Source organism: Seriola dumerili, unplaced genomic scaffold (genome assembly GCF_002260705.1).
Source record: "Seriola dumerili isolate Sdu_G_001 unplaced genomic scaffold, Sdu_1.0 BDQW01000367.1, whole genome shotgun sequence".
In the NCBI taxonomy this organism is placed as follows: Eukaryota; Metazoa; Chordata; class Actinopteri; order Carangiformes; family Carangidae; genus Seriola; species Seriola dumerili.
The window spans coordinates 469,520-487,114 of record NW_019174622.1 but is presented as its reverse complement, the minus strand read 5'-3'; the positions used below and the strand labels follow the sequence as shown (position 1 = coordinate 487,114).

Below are 17,595 nucleotides of genomic sequence, written 5' to 3'. Positions count from 1 at the left end.
CTGAATTCAATCCCTAACCCAGATGATGGATTGAATAAAACATAAGATTTTTGTCCAGAGTAAAGGATCATCGCTCACACCAAGATGAAAATAGGCTTTGATAACACCAGCAACAGTCAATGGACTGGGAACAATAGAAACTCCACGGCTGCAAAGAGTAGCACAGCAGCGACTGTCAAAGCACTCCACTGATTTGTCAAAACAACATTCTTACACTTTCCTTCCAGCTGCCTCAGCTCTTCGGCAGAGTCTTCTGTTTTGTGTTGCAACTTTATCAGGTAACATCTTTGGATGGACATAGTCAGGGCTTGTGATCCCGCGCTGCACCATATCTATTATTTCCCAAAGCATTGGCTGGTGTTTTGGTGTTAGGTTGATTTAAAATTTCGTCAATAATATGCCCAAGGCAGAACCAACACAAGCTGCAGAGTGATCTTGTACAATGGAAGTACAGGTTGAAGTTAAGGCAACAGCAGCAGTCAAATGTAAGGGAAAAATACTTGAGTGTATTTTATTTCTTACTTAATATATAAAATATTATGGAAGTAAAATCCACCTAGACAAAGCCAAGTTTGTGTGGAAGAGCTCGTCGTAAGAAACGTAAACTCACATTTCAGAAACGTGAACTTGACTTGACCTCTCTGACACTCCAACACACATCATGGTTGTTCCTGTTGCTGCAGTCATTATTGTTTTGAATCCTTCAAGTGCCCCTATTCTGCTTTTTGGTGCTTTTCCCTTTCCTTTAGCGTGTTGTATATAATATAGCCATAGCATTTTTTGTGAATTGAAAACATCTGCTAAGTTACAAGGCCACGGCAAAGGGAGTTATTCTCTGAAATGCCTGCAGTGCCTCTTTTGTAACTTATCTACATCACTAAAAATTCCCTTTGTATATACAACTAACTGATGGTGGAGGTTTACTGCACAGTCGCTTGAGAACAGCACAATAACATTTTACTAGCAACGTTAGCTTTTTAGCACATTTCCTACACACACAACTGTTAACAAGGACATAAAGAAAAACAGTTATTTACAGATTGTGATTGAAAGACAAAATCCACTGCTACGTCACACAGTAAGCAGGTGATGGGCCTGATATTTACCACAGAGAGACGTGCTGCTGTAATCTTGCTGCGGATGTTTGTGCTGTCCATCTGATTCAGGCTCGATCACGTACGGACGGATTTGAGAAGTTGCCATTTCCAGTCAATTATACTATGTTAGTTAGTTTTAGTTGCTGGCTACTTAATTTTACATTTGCTCTCAGAACCGCCTCACCGGTAAGAGGAGGAGGCGGCGCTCACAAGCGCTGGGTGTGCTGCCCCTCAGCAAGGCTTCCAGAAGTTCGGCCAATCACAAGAAAGTGGACTTTTAAGGAACTTGAACTGAGGGACTGCGTAAACTGAGGCGCTGCTTTTACAGGATGTTTGAGATAAATAATGCATTTTTTTTATTTTTGAATCATGCAAAACTACTCTAGTGGAGTCCCAGAATAGAAATGTAGAGCTGGGTGCGAACATAATAGGTCCCATTTAAATCTAAGGAGACTATTTCTGTGATCATGGTGAGCAGTTTACTATGCGAAGGAAAACAGTGAAAGCATTGATGGAAGCTGATGGAAAAATGGTTACATGTTTATAGAATGTCATTGCCTAGATTAGCCTGCCAAATGATAAATGCTATATAATGCTAATGCTTATATAAATATCTATGTAGACACTATATAAATAAGATAATATATTTGCTAACATCAGCCACCAAAAACTACTGGTAGTTTAGCTGCAGCAGCAAAACTTGATGGACGGACGGTGGACGGAGCAACAACAGCTGATATGATCGTAGCAGAGGAGTAATAATGTGAGGAGTCAGGTTAACTGATTGGCATCAGCTCATGCTTCACACAACCTCTGCCTGTGCTCCTGAACGTCACTCCTGATGGGACATGAACCCCCTGTGTTCCACATCCTTACTGTTTGCTTACTAAAATGCAAGTCTGGAATCAATCAGAATCCATCCATCCGAAAGAACATAGATGTAGAAAGCAGAAGTAAAGATAGATAAGTGTCAGTCATGTTGTCCCAGCATTTAATTTTCTGTCTCTGTCTCTCTCTCTCTCTAATCCTTTCAGAGCAACCGGAGGTAAAGATTGTGGTGGAATTTCCTCAGGGTCTGACCAGGGAAGGAGAGAACCTGGAACTGACGTGTCAGGCCAAAGGCAAACCCCAGTACGGCACACACACAAACACACACACACACACACACACACACACACACACACACACACACACTTTAACCAATTAAAAATAGCCATAGGGTGGGAAGCCAAACCTACTGGCTCACAGATGCATGATTATGTATTCATGCACATACCTTGACTGCATGCCTCTTGGTGTGTACATGTGTCTCATTGCAGTGGTGAGTGGAACGACAGGTAGCTGACAAATCAAAGGAAAAATAAATGAGTAAATGAATGACTGGAGGAACATAATGAATGCAGATGCTTCCACACAGGGCACAAGTGGGAACAACTAAATGGATTGATCACACTGAGTTACATCAAAAGAGAGAACGTAAACAATTCCAGTACTCAGACATTAAAGATAGACATCTGTCCACAGGATGCTGGTACTGTGTGGAACTTTCACAAACTGTTAGTACTGAAAAATGAAAAAATATGAAAACAAAACATATGTATTATTAGATTTAATCCTCGTCTTTTTGTAATAAAACCTCTAAAGCTCTATGTCCAAATTCACTGAAAGGATGAAGCGGTGAAAAATAGTCTCTTTGTTTTAATTTAATCTCCAAATAGGGGATGGTCTGGAATTCAGCATAGTAGAAAGGATGGAAATGTAATGTTATTTGCAAAAAATGAAAAAGTGGTAGATTCAGTCAGTATGGATGTGCAGTATATAACAGTGATGGAAATATGGATATGAGAAACGAATGTAAAGGCAAATATTAAAGCACATATATAGTACATATTGATATTATAATAACACTGCAGAAATTCCACTTAAGGCTGAACCACCCGATCCTTGGGTTACACTGTACCTTTCAAGTCGAAGAAGCAAATAAGTCCTCCTCTCTGTGGTGAATAGATAATATTAGACCCTGAAATAAAAAGAAAGTGCAGTAAAACAGAGAGAAAATAGAAACTCACTGTTCATCTTGACAACTGCAGAAGCAGTTACAGTATAATTTATGTAAAAATGCAAGGGTAACTTATGGTAGTGCTCATGCTGAATAGAAATGTAAAAAAATAAAATAAAGGTCTCTACGCTGTCGTTCACATTCTTCATAATGTCAGTGCCGTCATCATCCGCTGACAACTGTAAGAAGTCTTTATCCTCTTTTTATGGGAGGCAGATCATATCAAACAGCTTATCTCCCAGCTTCTCTGAGTGTATCTGTAACCTCTCATATTAAGGAAAAATAATAACACTGTCTATATAGGTGCATTGAATGAGTGACTATAGTCAAACAGAAAACTACTGTTTCCTGTGCTTTCAATGTCCCACTGATATATTTCCAAGTGAAGTTTTTCTTTTAGTTCAACCTACTGTTAATGTCTAGTCTGTTTATATGTTAGATTAGACTAGACTTGTTTCAGGTGAAACCACTGATCAATTCTTGAGCCTTACATAATAAAAGATCAATTTCAAAATAACACCAGTACCTAATGATCTCTTTAGCTCAACCTTTGACACAGTAGACCATTAAAATTAGTTTAACAGCCTTGAAAAATGGTTTAGCCTCAGGGAAACTATTTTAAACCATATTTGTCAAACAGGACTTTCTTAGTTGTTATTGCTGATGTTTATTCAGCTGTGGCCGCTCTGCCCTGCGGTGTACCCCAAGGCTTTATCCTTGGCCATCTGTGGTTTTTTAAATTTTATTTATTTATATGCTTTCATTTGGTCACATTATAAGTAAACACAACATGCATTATCATCTGTTTGCAGATGACATACAGATCTATCTTCTGTTAAAAACTGGTGAAGAAAGCAACCTACGCCAACTGTTACCATCTCTCTTTGATTACGATGATTATATTTGGTCCTCCTAAGTCCATCCCATCCTGCAGCAGTTAGTACAAAATGCATCTGAATCTTGCAAAATCACCTTGTTGTTGTTTAAAATGTGTCCTCATATTTTTAGAGATTTTTTTATAGTTTTAGTTTCCCAGCTCCACTTTGTTTTATGCTAGTTCTGTCTTCAGTATGTCTTTTTTCTTTATTTTTTTGTTGTTTTTACTATTATGAAATGACCTTTCATGTTTATAGTGTTGTAGGAGATTGTGATGACCAGGTTAATATAACTGAACAGCAAGAGATGTTGTCAAAGTTTCACATTATCTGATTTTAGGATGAGCTCTTGAAAATCAGTTTTCAGTCTTCATGATATATAAGTTGCTTTATGAGACTGTGGATTATGTCATAGTTTTAAGATGACAATTAAAATTTAAGTCAAAATACCTAGAAACAGAAGTTGTGCCACAGTTTTAACATCCACTCATCTCTAATAATCTCTGGAGTCCCTCGGGGCTCTGTGTTTGGTCCTCTTTGGTTTCTAATTGATATTATGCTCCTAATTTAGTCAGTACATTAGAAAACAATACTTGTTTCCATTACTTAGCTACCACCTCACAAATCAAACCCTTATGATTTATTGCTTGAAGAGATCAAGATGCCTTGCCTAGAATATACTAGGGCCTCCTCCTTAAGCCAATATAAGGAATGGTACATGTGAGCCTGAGGCAGACTCTCGATCCCCATAGCAGAGGGGTGGACAAACGACTGGGTCAGTTTTGGTTATTGTTGAATTAGCAATGAATATTGGCTCTCGGAAGTTGAAATATCACCACTCTGTGGAAGAGGAGGCCAAACTTGGCACATGAAGTTGAAGTGGTTGCACTCACCATTGGCACTAGAACTCTCCTCACTGGGGCCAGAGATCACTTCTAATTAGGAGATGAAGTTTCAGCTGATGGATAACAGGGCAGCCTTGATATAAGTACATGTTGTAGAGAGTAAAACTGTGTCTAAAACTGTGAATAATGTTAGAGAAAGACCTGAGGCCAGACAATTCTAAATGACCAATGCTAGATACATAATCACATAATTGAATGGCTGCTATTTTCCTTTTCAGGACTTTCAAAGGGGAAATTTGAAACTGGCCTGTAATTATGAAATACATCAGAATTACTGTGTGATATTTTGAGCAGGTGTTTAATTACCGCTACTTTAAAGGTGGAGGGCAGAGCAGAGAGGTGCATTAGTAAGAGCGGAGTGCGTCCTAATATCTACCAGGTACATTTTTCGCAGTATGACAGACGTAAATAGGGTGTTTTTGTGCTAATAGTCTGAAGGTATGTAGGCAGACCACGTGAGACTGAGGGAGTATGTTGATGGACTTGTGCTGGAACTGAACAGATTAAGCCAATTTTGTGATTAAAGTTAAAAGATTGTTTGTGGTACACAAAGCTGAGCGTAGAGAACAGACACAGAGTCGTTTTTTTTCCACCGCATCAACGATGAACTTACAGTGGCATTTATCTTTATTAATCAGTTCTTTGAAATGTCTGAGCATCTGAAAGCTCTTGCTAGTCGCTCATTAGGCTATTATTCCACATAAACACAGGTGTTGGTTTGTGTAGATGACAGGTCTTTGCTAAATGAGATGTAATGGAGTGTAAATGAAGCCATTAGGACAAGCAGGGTGAGAGAACTTCAGGCAGGGGACCTGCCGAACTACCCAAACATCAATACAGTGCCGGTGCTGTTGGTATCAATCACAGTATGTTGACAAGGCAGTTCAAATTTGAACAGAACAAAATAATCATCAGATGAAGCTGGAGTTATGAATATTACATTAGAGACAGGAATGTGACCAACTCGAAGGTTTCTCTTTGTGTTCCAGTAAATTCAAATATGGTGATGAATGACAACCTTAAAGAAAAAGGCCAGTACTCCGGTAAAATCTTGCAATGGATTTCACTGGAAAACCACGATCTTTCCCAAAGCGCTTTTGTTGGCTGTGTCTATAACCACAGACGAAGGTCAGAACAGGAAACCCAGGCTGTGATGTGATGGTTGTGGGCTGTGTACAGCTGCCATCCGCCCCCGGCCTCCTCCCTGTCATAACGTAGCAGCGGTTCATTCATTCAAAAGACGTTGCCTGTCCTGCCAGCGATTACGTTTGTCACCGCAGCGTGACCAGGAACAATTCTGTTATATGTAAACAGAATTTCTAGGAGACAGGGTTGTTCAGAGCCACCTTCTTCAGGCCCTCAGAGTTGAAAGGTGTTTGAAATTCAACACATGTTTTTCAGAGAAGTGTTCCGTTAAGGGGATTAGTGGCATAAATGATTAGTGATGATTAGTGGTTATTATTGAAATTTTAATTGAATTGTAATTGCAAAATTGAAATTTTGTTCTGTTGAGGTCTTGAGCGCAACTGTGCGCTTCTGCCAACAAGTTTTCTCCAAGCAGGCGGAACCTCGAGTAAACATAATCCATTGAGTGTGAATTGTGGTTTCGTGTCTGCGATCTACACAGATTACTGTGTTATTTTGCTTTTGTTTTGTTTTTCTATCAGTCATTTATTTACCTGAGTTGTTGTTGTGCCCCATACCGTGCAGTCACCTTCACAACTGCCTATGCAGCCAACTCTGAGCCGATTTCATCATGGGTGGGGTCACAGGTCACATTTACTGGTCACTTCTGGTTGTGAACCGTGCAGGTGGGGAGGCGGTGTGGGGTTTGCAAAGCTCAACCAATGCAGGACTTTGACTCTGCCTTAAGCTTTCTAAAACTATTTAAGATCTTCTGAAGGGTACAAGAACAAGAACATGCAAACACACAAACACGCACGCACGCACGCACGCACACACACACACAAACACACACACACACGCACACACACACAGAACCATACACCATGTACTTCTGAGTTCCTCGCCAGCCCCCCACAGTTTTCATACTTGGCATAGAGACAAGCGCACTACCCGTAGTCATTTTATAAAGATGAAAACACAATCAATACAGTGAGCCGGGAATTGGAAGTCATTTTCATTAGAGCTGCTGAGAGTTGTGCAGTCATTACCAGCAGATAGCACAGGGGGCCCCGTCTGCAGGCAGCCATTTGTATTCTAGACGCCTGCCCTTCTTCTCTCCTTGCAGCCCCATCTTACCTCTTTCGTCTATCTCTGTCTATCTTCCTTCTCCAGATTCACTTTTCCCTTCTCACAACATCCCATCCACCTATAGAAACTCCTTTTTTTCTAGGTCATGTCTCTCATGCCATCTGAGGAAATACCTATTTATTATTTATTTACATTTCATTTCATCCGGAGAAAGCTTGTAATAGACACGGCACTCTCTCTTTCAAGCAGTCCACCACAGCCATTAAACACACTTGTGGTTTGTTTGTTTGTTTTTTTGGGTTTTTTTTTTTTTGCTATTGAGCTCCTACTGTTATTTCATATTTTCTCTTCCTGGATTTTTCACCTCATCTTTTTTTTTTTTTTTTTTTTCCCCCTCTCCTATTTGCTTGCTCCCTCCACACCAAATGCTTTCAAATGGAGGGAAACAAGTTAAAACACCACAACAAAATGCAACAAGAGAGACCATCAGCACACGCTCAGGGGAAATAACAGTAGCTGGCAGTGGCCATTGGAAGTTGCAGCAGCAAAATAGAGGTGTTTTGTCTTTTTCTTTTCTCCTCACCCCCTGTGACTCTGGGCGCTCTGAGCTCATTGTCATAAAAATGGAATCTGTCACCCCAGTATAAACCTCAGTCAAGGTACAAAAACGAACAAATACAGACACTCGGTAGGCGCCCACCTACACAGCAACACTCATAAGTATACAAGCATGGAAAGCCTGTAATTTCGAGACAAAGCTGCCATAGTGTTATTGTTGCTTTTAACTCTCCACAAAGGGAAGGATGTCATTTTATTATGTCATGTTTTTTTTTTGTTTTTTTTATGTCCTAGCTCTAATTGATTAGCTTCTCTTTTTTTTCTAGTTAACTGCTGCTAGAAACTTCATAAAACAAGGAAGTGAATTTGTGTAGAGTAAGGTCAGGCTATAATTATTGGAGAACTAGTAATCTTTTAGCAAGTGTTGTTATATAATGGACCCTCAAATAGATGTGCACTGTATTGGGAGAATAGGCATCTATTTGATAATGATGGTATGGTGTTAGAGGTGCCTTTGGATATTGTACTGATAGAGGGAATTCTTCTTGGTGGTGCACAAGCAGAAAAGTACCAAAAAATGATCCATATGTTGTTTATTTCATCTAATATTTCATTCAACAGTTTGTAGTCGGGGGTGAAATGAACACTGCGTCCGTTAGAGGCCACCAATAGTTAGATCACTCCTTCCTCCTATCGCTGAGATCTAACCGGTGCTCTGGTTTTTCTTCTTCTCAGGCCACAACGGGTGAATTGGGTGAAGGTGGACGATGATGTGCCATCCCATGCCGTCATCACCGGTGGTGACCTTTACATTGAAAACCTAAACAAGTCCTACAACGGAACCTACCGCTGCGTGGCGTCCAATTCAGTGGGGGAGTCTTACGACGACTACATCCTCTATGTCTATGGTACGACAGTCAACACTTCGCCTCCGACACTTTACTGTCTCTCTTTGCACCTGTACCTTCTACTTTTCTTTGTTGTTTGACTCTTTCCTTCTGTCCTCCAGATGCACACTCTTCTATATCTAGTATCACTTACACAGTTCATGTCTGACATATTCCATTGTTTAAAAATCTCTAACCTGCCGACCCCCATGTGAGATCACACGTTTCATCTCAGTTAAATATTCATGCATGGAGCAGGAAGTCCAAGTGTGTTATGCAGTCAGTAACACCACAGAATCTTGTCCCATGAACCTTAACACCAGAATCATTTAAATGTAGACTGATGACCGATTTACGAGACTGGCGAGTTGTTAGCTCTGGCGCTCATTGCTCGCACCTTTAGCATACTAAACACTCCATAATCCAAAGTATGCAGACTGACTTTTAAATCAGGACTCTCTTTCAGTAGAGGTGCAGTGTACTTTTAATCCCTCCCTGCTTCCAGCTGCACTGTGGATGTGGACGAGGCCGGAAGCTTGTCGTTACACTCTGTCCACTTTGTTCACTTGACTGTGCTACCGTCCATGTACCTTGATTTGGAAAAATGAAGTCCTAGGGCTTATAGAAAATATAACTGGATAGATATGATTAAAAAAAAAAATCTGAAATATTACTTTTTTATGTTTTGGCTTGTCAGAAACTTCTTTGGGGGTTAGATTGTGTAATTTGGGTTTATGACCTCAGCATTTCTAAAAATCCTGGCTATGGCTCTGAGCCTAATAATCTAAAATCCAGTGTAGCAGGCGTCTCGAGGCCAGCCAGGTCCACAACTACTGTTTCTAAAAGATGAAGGTAGTTGGCTGTGGCGGACGATATGTGGTTAGTTCTACACGTAAACTGGATTCCATCAGCTCCACTCAGTCATTGGATTTCATGTGTATGTGTGTGGAATGTATGGATTTTAATATGTGGAGTTGTATTACATGCTGATGTAAGTCCAGGCAAGTGAAGTCAGGTTTATGCCCTGTATATAGCCCAAAATTACAAATCATAAATTTGCCTCAAGGTGCTTCACAATCAATACAACATACAACACCTTCTACCCTTAGACCCCCGATTCAGGTACAGAAGAACTCCCTAAAAAATATTCTGCTAACGCTCGGCATAGTGTATACCGGTCTTGTTTAGTTTTTTTGCCTGGACCAAACCAGAAACCCAGCTTGTGATTAATATTTGAGAGTGGTGGGTATGTTTTGTTGACCAATGGTGCTCCTTCCTACAAATCTGGGGTAATCCTTTAACCTGCTTCCACCTACTTCTGGCAGATTTCTTTATTTCTGTGGTTTCCATATTGACCGAGCATCCTCCTCTTTTTCTCTATGGAATTCTCTCATCCTCATAAGCATTATCTCAACATGCTTTTATACTGTTGATACCAATAACATTTTCTCCCCGAGCAGGGCATTAGACTCTAATGCGCTCATTTTCTCTGGCCAAAATTACTTGACAATCACTTTTGGTAGACCCTGAGCCCACTGAGAAATGATTTGGCTGCTATTGTCAGAGGGAATTAGCAGAGTGAAAAGAGTACTTTTTTTATGTAGGGGAGGAAAAGGGACGCTCAATGCCTAACGGACAGCAGCTGAATGGACGTTATTTACAGCAGCGAGAGTTGATGTGCTAATGATGAGTGCAATAAAACGACTGAGGTTCTGTTGCAGATCAGGAAACGGCTTACTGCCACCTGCTATATTACAGCTGCTAGTTTAAACTAACAGTGCAGTGTCTGTGTCTGTCTCTGCGTCGATATTCTGGTTTCATCTTGGTAAGAATCAATTTGACACATAGATCTTTGGGCTGAATACATCTCACAGTACCAGAGAGATAAGAAATGCCACAAAAAATACATATTTGTATTACTTATTACTTTATAATCTAGATTAAACTAATAGATAGCACTTGTTGCATATCAACAATCCTTAATTATGTGAGAATCTAGGAATGTTTGAAAGGAATTTTCTGATTAGTAAGTATTGGCTATATGAAGGCTGATCTCTCTCTCTGATCCTTTGTTAATTTTAAACCATTGTGCTCTGTGTATAGCCAGCTGTCGAAATTTTTCCACTGAGACATTTTGCAGCAGACTGATCCTGTAAAGTGCTGCTGACAACTACAATTGTACTTCAGTGTTTTGTTCGTGCTGGGATTGAAGACAGGCTGTCCAAATCCTGTCCAAGCCTCCCTGTCACAACAGGACCACACTGACAACCTCTCTCCACAGATATTAGACAAAATAGCCTCAGGACAACACACATTATATTTTAGGAAGCCGGGGAAAACTACGATGCTAGCAATATTTTAGGATGCAGAGCCATTTGTGCTCACAGCTGTAATATGTGTAAAACAAAAAGATGTTGGGTTTTGACTCAGATTGGGTTTCATTGTGATGTCCTAACTCATGTCATTTACATCTAACATACTGTAAATGGATCAACACATTTTGATCAAGTTCCTTAATATTGTCATTATTTTCATTTGTGGCAATAGCTAGTCAACATATTTGCCTCTGTAAATAATGGCTTCTACTATATATACATAGTGTAGTCCTGGTTACATGCCCAAAATTCAAATTGCATTCCCCAGAAACATGGTATTCACAGGAAATGATGTATTACAGCACTGGATGTAATGCAAAAGACCTTAGTTGGTGCCTGCATACATTCCACATAATGCATGCACACGCCACATTCAATTCTGAGTTGAATATTGCTGTGGTGGAGGACTCAGTCGAGTGTCAACAATGGAAGATTGAATCCTCTCAGCCCACAGTTTGGCTGTGCTGTAAACAGGTCTTGGATTTATTATGAGAACTGGATGCTAGACTCCAGAATGGCTCCCATTAATTCCATTTGAAGTTGCTAATCTAGTGCAAAAGCCCAATAATTGTCCTCTGCTGATTATTCATCATTGCGCTTCCATGTTGTGCAGCCTAAGGCACATTGGCATTAGTGTCTCTCTGGGGGGTTTTTTTATGTTGCAGTACCGGGGTTTGCCACTGGGGTAAAATGGCAATAGGGGTGCCCCCCCTCCTCACCCCCCACCCCCTGTGTTGTATCTTTAATAAATCCATAAAACAGACACACCAGGGACCTGTGTTATTAAAACACACTTACCGTTACCACAAGTAGCCAGAGGATCAGGCGTAAATGTAAGAAGTTACTATGGTGAGAAAACGGTGTGTGGGTGTGTGTGTGTGGGTGCGTGCGTGTGCGTTTGCATGTGCAAGCAATGTGTTTGTAATCAGATCAATTACAGCACACATTAAAAACATCAATAAGAGCAACGCTTTGACTTGAAGCTATCTCATTGCTCACAGTTGCGTGATCCATAAAGTACAACTTTGCATGAAGTATGAATTTTCTGGTAGCAGGCTTTTTGAGTGTCTGTCTCCCCAGGGCCTAAACAACAAAACCCCATGGTGTGGGCTCCAGTTTGCCCCCCTCTCATCCAGCCACACATCCCCCCATGGTGAGAGAAACACAAAGATAAACACAGTAATGCAACACGTGGGCAACTAAAAGCCTTGCACCAAAAAAAAAAAAAACACAGCCACCATTAAAACCACAGAGGGCCTCCATCCTTTTAGAGCTAGTCTTTTGATGACTTTGATGTGTCCGTGGCCCCCACACTACTAATGTCTACTGTAATTCAACCTTCGCCTAGCTAATGGGAAGACAGGATGTTGTGGCTGAGCTGTCAGAAGCCGATTCTCGCATTATGTTCCAGATCCCTCCGTCACACGCACACACACACACAGACCACCTCCTGCTCCTATACTACCACCACCATGAATGCACCTCTGCAGTGGACCATTTACCTAAACAGAAGCTGCAGGGAGGTTGTGTATCTAGACACAAAACACTCCTTCGAAAAGAATATCAGACAAGCAGCAGGGGAGTCAGTGTATATACAGCGGTAATATTAAACATCTGGTCCTGGCTCCATTTGTTTTGGCTGGTTGGAGAAGATCATGACTACCCGAAAAGCAGGGTCCTGGTTCTGCCTCCAACCAGATCCTGGTGGGGTTCAGTGTCTCCCCTGCCTACGTAAAAGTTTGAATGCCCACTTCAAAGCAACAATCAAAGAGCAAGGACTACTTTTCAAATCTGATTGCTGAAGAGGGTCACAATCCCAGAGTCATTTTTAAAACCATAAATTCTGTGATTGGTCCGCCACCTAACCAAGCCAGTTGAATCCAACCCCAGAGAGATGTGAGGAATTTCACAATTACTTTCAAAATAAAATGGCGGAGCTCCAGCAGCACTTTAATAGAGCTTCACGCTCACCCCTTGCCCACCCCCAGCATTAACCCATTTCAGTAAAATCTGTCAACCCTGGGACGCGCTGTTGCACTTTCAGAATCTTCCACCAGTCCTTCAGACTGCATTCTCACTTGGTTTTTAAAAGCTGTATTTCACACTGATGGTCCAGATATTTTAGCCATTATTGATTCCTCTCTATCTACTGTTATTTTCCCTTCCAATTTTCAACATGCCATGGTTTACCCCCCTTTAAAGGAACCTTCTCTAGATCCCTCTTTTTTTAAAGTAATTTTATACCCATCTCCAAGCTGCCATTTTTATCACAGAACTGAGAAAGAAATGGTCTTCACCCACCCAACTAATTCCCTTTATAAATAACAATTAAGTCTAAATTCTAAATTAGATTTAAATTTCAGTCTCTCCGCTCTCTACACAGCAGTGAGACTGCCTGAGTAAAGGTCACCATTGACTTACTGCTTGCATCCGACACTGGCCTGTATTCCTATTTGATTCCCCTTGACCTAAGCTCAGTCTTTGATGCAGTGGAACTTACTATTTCAATCAGCCATCTGAAGAACTATGTTGGCATTAGGGGCCCTGAATTGCATAATCTCTTTTCTGTAAAACAGGTCCTTCTCTGTAACATTCCTCTGTTTTGTGGGGTACCCCAAGGGTCTATTTTGGGTCCCCTCTTATGTACCATATATGTTCTACCCCTGGGGCAAATCTTGCATAGCCATGACATTGATCTCCATTGCGACACGGATGACACGCAGTTAAATGTCCCGATAATATGTATCGTGTATTATGCCCTGCTTGGCTGAAATTAAAAATTGGATGTCTAAAAACTTCCTGCAGCTGAATGATTCCAAATCAGAGGTAATTATAATTACCCCCTGTGGCCTTAGCACTAACAGCATTAATAATCTCTCCTCTGGTCTGGGGCCTTATCCAATAATGTTTGAAAAGAGGCCTGCAACCTAGGTGTTATTTTTGATTCAAAATTGTCCTTTGATGCTAAAGTGACTAAAGTCCTGCTTTGCCCAACTGAGGCCATGTCTTTCCTGTGTAGGTTTAGAAAAAGTCAACCATGCTTTTATCTCCTCCAGACTAGACTTGTGCAATGCACTCTGTTCTGGTATCAGCGGGCGAAACATCCAACGACCACAGTTGATACAAAACACTGCTGGCAGGCTGTTAACACATACTAAGAGAACCACACCACATCAGTCCTTGCTGCCATTCACTGGCTTCCTGTGGGTTTTGGAATTGATTTTAAGATTTTATTCTTATTTTAAGGTCTTTAATGGTCTGGCTCCTGCCTACATCTGTGATCTGCTAACTCCCAGTGAGACTGATTGCTGCCAGAGATCCTCTGGCAGGGCTCTACTAATGGTTCCTAAATCCCAATATGTCACAAAAGGTGACCAGGCCCCTCAGCTGTGGAACTCCCTGCCGGGAGATCTCAGGCTGGCAGACTCAGTGTTCTCCTTTAAATCTCTTCTTAAAACTCACTTTCATCACTTTTATCTTTTTCTTAGCTGATGGTGTTTGATAATATTATCTTGTCTATTTATTAAGTTCTGGTCCTTCGTTTTATTGTAAATTTTACAGTATTTATTGCAAAGCACTATGTATGCTATATATTGATTGTATTGTATTGTTTTTGGGTGTACAGCAATACCCCAAAGCTGTCATGAAAAAACAGTGTGTGTGTGTGTGTGTGTGTGTGTGTGTGTGTGTGATTGTTAACTTTTAATTTGAAAAAAAAAATCGTAACAGCCACGAGTGAACACAAGTTCCCAAACTATACATTCGAGCTCTGTAACTTAATGATAAAGTCTGCATGGCGCCTCCACCCCTCCAACATTCCTCCTGCTCGACAGCCAGAACAAATGCAGCCACGGCCGGCATCTTTTCTAATATGGCTGATTCCCGAGTATTGTGTGACCCTTAGTGATGGAGAGCGCCACGAGCCCGGCTGACATTAACAATGTTAACAGCAAAAAGAATGCAGTCTGTACTGCTGTAACTCTCACTGCTGCTCTTACTTCACAGGGTAAGAAAACACAACCATCAGGGTTTTCCTCTCACTGTCGAGTGAGACCCAGCGCCGGGGGGTTTTAAGTTGTTTACAGGCTGCCGTTTACCCAATAACTGAGTTCTCCTCTTCCCTGCTCTTTCACCATCACAGGCTTTTATTGCACACTAGCAGCATGTTTAGTGACCCTGTTGCTCTCAGTCATCATCTTACTTACTTTACACTTCTTCTCCATTAAAACACATGGGAGCTTCTTCAGAAATCACTGTTAGCTCTTTAAGTGGCATCTAACTTGTCTTCCAGGGGCTCAAAGTGTCCTGAAACGTCCCATTTGCAAGTGCTCTAACTTTGCTGAAATTGCGCTTGAGTGGAGGTGAAATTGCTGGTGTATAATGTTATGAGGAGGAAAGGTAATTCATCGCTTGCAAAACAAATTTGCTAGGAGGTTTTGAATGAATCCTGTCTGTGTGTTATTAAGACATTATAAACACTTGGACTATTCAGATGATATTTTTCTTCTGCCATATATATTATGATATTACATTGGTAATACTGGGCAGTTTCAATAACTTAACTACCTAAAATGAACTCAGTTAATACATGGAGATCATTGGGGGTTTTTTCTCAAATGTTATATGTAAGGAGTACATATAGAATAGTCACTCTAAATTGCTCTGACCCAATATGTTTATGTCCAGTTAATCAATAACAAATGCATTTAACCATTTTTATTTATTTATTTATTTTTTACTTGCAATACTTCAGGTTTCTGATATGTAGAGATTCCAAAATAAAACTACACCCTTTGTGTACAGCACCCTCTGGCTACGGTTAGCAGAGGGCTAAACTCATAGCAACATTCAACACAGCCACTCACTGCCTGCTCTGATGGTAAATCTACCTGCACAACCATCCACTACAACACATTTAGATATTAAACAAAAAGTTTGCAGCCTGTTACGTGTCCAGGAGAGGTGCTATTATAGATGTTGACACATATCTATCTGAGGGACTTGCACGTGCATCTGCATTTGTAGAACAGCCAATAGGAACACGCCCTCTCTCTCTCGTTCTCTGAAAAGGCCTGTGATTGGCCAAAGTCCACAGGCTAGATTTTCTTAAGTCTGAAAACAGAGTCAAGAGGAGGTGCAGGTGTCTAGTAACTCAGCTTTAATCCTTAACTTGGACTTACAGTGAATTCAAAGGTCTGAGATATACGTGAAGCTCGACCACAACTTACAGAAACCAACAGATGGAAAGTCTCAAAGTTTATATTTTATCCTGACAGGCAACTAATTAAGAATTGCCAGAATCTGAGTATTTGACAGATATGTTTTTTGATATTGTTATGTTGTATTTACTCCTGTTTTAAGTCTTTCATGACTTCTCTCTGGAAGAGGAGGAGTTGAAAGACACAAAATATGCCAATATTTTATGCTCTTCCATAATGTTAGCAACCACAAATGTCACTTCAAGTCATTGTCAAGTTTATATGTAATTACAGTACGAGTGTCAGGGCTTCGCTGGTTCGTATTAGACAGGAAATGAGAACACCGCCTTCAGAGGGCATGGAAAACTTACAGGAAAAATAGAAAAGAAATAAAAGGGTAAAATATAGGTAACCCTTTCAGGGTTAAAAGGCACTAAATGGATTGTATGACACAACAGCAAGTCAGTGATATGGTTAGGGGGTGTAGCAGGTCAGAATAGAAAAGCAGAGAAAATGTAAAAGCAAAAAGGGGGAAATAAAACTTTCTGATAAGGTCACAGAATTACACAAAGCAGCGTCTGACAGAAGTTCAGCACCTAATGTACAATATGTATTAAGTAAAGGAAGGTAAGTTATTAAGTAAGTAAAAGGAAAAGTGTAGCTCAGACGTCTATGAAAGGCAGAAATGCATGTGTTTTTTTTTCTGTCTGTGAAAGTAGGGTTGTTAAATACTTTGGCTTTGGCTTGTTTATACCTTCTCACAGCTACGCTTTAATATCCAACTGATGGAAACTGTGCACTGTGTCTGAGACACACAGGAGTCTGAGACCGTCCTCAACAAAACAACGTTTTTCATTTGTTTATTTATCTTAGAACAAAATGTAAGAAACGGTGGGTTTAAAGATGTAATTTATCATAGGCCATGCGTTTTTGCCATATATGAACTTCTCTGTGCTAGTGCTCGTTTTCTTTTCTTTTTCATTTTGTTTGGTGTGGTTACTGCCACTGTGTAAATGTAGCGTGTTTCTCTCATCCCGTGCTCATGTGGAGTTGTTTAACTCACCGGGTTTAGCTGGAATGATTCCTGTCAGGCTGTGTCTCAGCGCTTCCCGCAATCCTGCTCCATTCGTTCAGACTAGAAACACTGATTCATAAGCCTCATCAGTAAACAAGGCCCGGTGACTCAGCGGGAGGGAAAACACATTCTGCCTGTCACATTTGAAAGTCAATGAGCTCCAATCTTCATAGATACATTGCACTGGCTATCCACAAAAAAAGGGAGGGGGGGGGTGTAGTGTACATTCAGTATTGCCAGACTTTCTTTTAATCTTTCTTTTTGTAATGTTAAGATTTTAATGAGTTGTTGACACTGATGATCCCAAACATCTGCTGGACCCTCACAGTTCATGATGGGATAAAACCAATTA

The 17,595-nt window shown here is 40.6% G+C and overlaps 1 protein-coding gene across 1 annotated transcript in view; it reads left to right on the top strand.

Annotated features, from left to right (window-relative positions):
- Positions 1-17,595, top strand: part of cadm1 (cell adhesion molecule 1) — a 352,639-nt gene that overhangs the window by 286,590 nt on the left and 48,454 nt on the right. The window contains 2 exon segments of the mRNA XM_022760846.1: positions 2,132-2,228; positions 8,444-8,616. Coding sequence (XP_022616567.1) covers positions 2,132-2,228; positions 8,444-8,616 — 270 coding nt within the window.